Genomic DNA, 4,075 nt, shown 5'->3' with positions numbered 1-4,075 from the left:
TGACAGCTGACCACAGAGAACCACTTGTCCAAGTGCTCAGTGTCCCAAGCCCATAGCTATCACCCCAGGTTTCTCTTTGCAATCCCCAACTCCTCTACTTGTTGGTGAAATAAAGCAGAACAAAGAGGAGCACTGCCAAAACGCAAAGCAAACGGCCACCAATGCAACAGTAACATTTCCAGAGGGAGGTGCTGCCTCTGGAAAGGGGGCAGTGTGTTGGGGTTGTTTGAGGCATCAAGTCCCTGCCTCTCCAGATGCCATCAGCGTTGCCCTTTTCACGTGCTTTGAGCCAGACGGCGCCTGGGCTGTCCTTGGCTCTCGGCATACCCTGAGCTGGCAGCCCTCACAGCGGGTGCTATCGTGCGGCCCCGCCACACAACAACTGCGACGAGGTGAGAGGGCTGCACCGGCACATGATAGCATTCTTGGAGGATCTTTAGCACCAGATTGTCCAGGATCCTGGCCATGTTCTCCTGGCTGAAGTCAGGCTCTTCCAGCTGGGGGTCAGGGCACTGCCTGCATGCCTGGCGAAAGGCAGTGCTCTCATCTGCACTGCTCCCCAGCACCGACGCTGGCTCCAGTGCTTGTGGAAGAGGATGTGCACGTTGGCCGGTGACCACATATGCCAGCACTGGGAGCACTGAAACCTGCCAGGGCAGGAACAAGACAAGCTCATCTTTGGCTCCTTGCATTGAGCCAGTGGCCTCTAGCGCAGGACCAGAGCAGCCAGGGCTTATGGATTAATTTCACACACGCAGGTTTTATTATTAGATCAACCAATGGCCCATCCTACCCCTGTCAGCATAACAAGTGCCTGGGTGGTTCAACGTACGCATGAGATTAGGGTTGGCCTCAGCGTGAAAGATTTTAGGATGAAGACTGCCTGCTGGCATCAGCCTATCCCCCTTTCCTAGTCTATCTGAGCCCTGCTGCCAGGAATAGGGGCCCTTGAGGAAGGAAGCATCAGCAACCAGATCTGTGTAGGGCTATGGCTCTAGTCCCTCACCTGTGCTTGCACTGCACATCTCAGTAGAAAGTGAGCCTCAAGCCTGGGGGCTGAGGAAGTCAAAAAAGAAAAGAAATAGAAGGAAGGTGTGGGTGGAGGCTGCAGGGCAGGTGAGAAGATGTCTTGAGGAGTCAAAAGGGGTGTAACACACAGCTTCTCCTTCACGGTGTGCACGGCAGCCACTGCTGTATGCTGCTGTCTTCTCAGTGCCTGGTGTTCTGCCCAGGGTGTGTGATGCTTGTGATGGGCTCTTGCATCAGCATCACTGAGCTGTGACTGCTTTCTACGCTGGGACCCCATTGCTTGGGTGCAGGTGCAGAAACTGCTCAGTCATCCTTGTCAGCCCCATGTCTCAGCAGGTTGGGTGTCTTGCACAGGCCTCTGCTCCTCGTCTCCTACCATCCATCTTCCCTAACCTTTCTGCATCTCTCCCCATCCCTTTCCAGTACAACCCCTGCCCTCTTTGCACCTCTCTTCCTCCTTCACGTGGCTGCAAGGTGGCATGGATGAAAGGCTGTGTGCACACTCTGCAACCTCTTCTCCATGACCAGCATCACCCTGCTGCTCTCATTTTAGAGAGGAGAGCATGGGAGCAATGTGCATGGAAACTCCTACAAGGCACAAATCCTTCAGGGCAAGGCAAGTCTCTGTCACACCTTAAGGGAAAACAGGAGTCCTTCTTCCCAGGTCAGTCATGCACAGAAATGACCCAGAAAGTCCAGATGGAAAGGGGGGAACCCATTAGATTTGTCAGCTACAGAGTGTTACTCTTCCTGTCTGCTGGAGGAACTGTTTGTATTTAGAATGAATAGGAAAAAGCTCTGGCCAAATGCAGGCTGTGTTTTGGCCTGCTGAAGCTGCCTCACACTCCTCCCCTTCAATTATCCTGTTTTTTTTTCAATTTGGAAATGAGCCCTCCAAGTTTGGAATGAAATGGGAAACCCCCTCACCTGCCTCCAGACTATCCCTTTTGTTTCCTATAAACTAACACTGAGAAAGAAAAAGGCAGATCCTCTGCCGTTGGGCCTGCCCTGAAGGGAGACAGACCCATCAGCCAGGTTGGCCAGCCACCTACTTCCCAAATGCATGGCACTGCAAGAACTCCTTCCAGTGAGGCTTGAGGACATTCACCTGAATGGTATTGTCCTCCTGAAGTATCCACGGTTCTGTTATGTGCATTTCCTTCACCTTCTCTGTAAAAATTTCCTGCCAGGTCTTCGTGGTCCCACCTGGAGTTGGGAAAGTGGCAGGACTGATGGTCCACCAAAGGTCAAGCTTGCAGCTTCTAGGTGCTGCTGCCTGTAAGTAAGTTTCTTTTCCTGGACTTTTACTCACTCGTGGGTTCAAAGTCAAGTCATTGTGCTTGTGAAGGAGAACCTTTGCTCCTCTGTGAGCAGTGCTGCCCTGTCCTGATTCCTGTACCGATGGGCTCTACTGACACAGCATCAAGTGCCAGGCAGGCAAAATGTTCCCCAAAGCAAAGACAAGGTCTCCCCAAGCCCTACATGTTTCTGCACATCAGGTATGGACATGGGAGGACCTCCCAGCCCTGCTGAAGTCATGATCTCGTGACACAGATCTGTCTCTACTCAGAGGCTTTGAAAATTCAAACCTCCACCAGGCTGCCTTGGATGGCCATGACTAACAATATCATAGCAATGAGGGAAAATGTGTGGAGATTGTGTCCCACACAGGATAATGGAAGTGAAACCCTCTGAAAATGCAAGATTCAGCAGCTAATAAGCCTGAGGTGGCCTTACTGCTCTTGAGAACTGCCACCAAATAGGGGCTGTTTTTAAGAGCTTTCAGTGAACCGGGCAGAAGAGGCCTGATATGAAACCATGCAATGGAAAGTCGAGGAGGCCGGCACTACACTTAAAACTGAAACAGGCAATTTGTGCTCTGCACTGAGTGCACAACAGGTAGGTGAAGTCAGTGCAGGCTGGTGATAAGAGCTTGCAAATGCACTGCAGGCTGCTTGCAGCCCGCTCTATTTGAGCTCATCTCTCTCTGTTGGGTAGCCAGCCTGATCTTCCCACTGTTGCTCCTGATCTGCAAGGAGCAGGGAAGTATGCTGGATGCCCAGATTCCCCCAGCCATCCCACGGGGAGCAATGCAGGATATAAGACAGGTTAGGAAGGAGGCCAGATGATAGGTGGCTTTGAGAGAGAGATTAGGGGAAGGTGTGGAATCTGATAAAGCAGCTTCAGTTTGCCATGGAAAGCAAACCATCTCATCTAGCCTGAAGCTTTTGGAGGAGACAGAGCACAGAGCAGGTACAAAAACCTCCAAATCATCCTGTCTGCTTGCTTGGTGAAACCTGCCCAGCCTCAGAGGAAATGTGTCAGGTGGCTGTTGAGGGCAAAGCCGCTGTGGAAAGAAAGCACGGTTCTTTGGGTCAGGATCCCAGAGCAGCACGTTTCCACCCCGGAGTTTCACTCAAGCTCCCAGAAGCCAGGAGGATTTAATTTAAAGACTGTAGGATAATAAACCCTGCAATGTAACAGACATCTGTTTAAACAGGGCAGAAGGATCTGAGAATCAGACTGAAGATATTTCACATTGACCAAATGCAGCATGTCCCCATGGAGTCATTGAAGCTTGCCACATAGGCCAAAAGCCCAGGTGACCCCAATCAGAAGTGCCAGAGCTTGGTCCTGCCTGGGAGCTAGCCTGGGGCAGTGGTTGAAGGGAACAGCAAGACCTGCTGAGGCCATAGTGATGAGTAAATTAAACAACGCCAGGGAACAGCTACAGGCACTGAGTGCCAGTGTCATGTCTTGACCAGGCATAATTTAATGGTATGGCCGTAGCATGAAGTTGTCAAGGACAGAGGGTGGTCACAGTCAGCCATGATTTTCAAGGTAGGCAGATGCAATTCAGACCTTGAAGCAGAAAAAGAAATAAAAATGGAAAGGACCAAAATTATCCACCCACCAGTCAAAGCTCAGCTTCATTTTTATGTGGCTGCAAGTGAGAACAGCGGTGGCCTCCACACCACAGCTGGTCCAGGCATTATGCTTAAGGGCAGGCCCCACTCAAATTAAGAAAAAGCACCGAACAAATGCA

General features: G+C 51.2%; 1 protein-coding gene across 1 annotated transcript; it reads right to left on the bottom strand.

Annotated features, from left to right (window-relative positions):
• Positions 1–275: 275 nt before the first annotated feature.
• On the bottom strand, positions 276–2,185 carry LOC134144259 (receptor-transporting protein 3-like). Its single transcript, XM_062583043.1, is given in 3 exon segments — positions 276–539; positions 542–647; positions 2,082–2,185. Coding segments are annotated over 3 exon segments (474 nt in total).
• Positions 2,186–4,075: the final 1,890 nt, after the last annotated feature.

The sequence above is a fragment of the Rhea pennata genome, chromosome 9, assembly GCF_028389875.1.
Source record: "Rhea pennata isolate bPtePen1 chromosome 9, bPtePen1.pri, whole genome shotgun sequence".
NCBI lineage: Eukaryota > Metazoa > Chordata > Aves > Rheiformes > Rheidae > Rhea > Rhea pennata.
The sequence above is the reverse complement of the archived record's forward strand: the minus strand, read 5'-3'. Positions and strand labels throughout refer to the sequence as shown.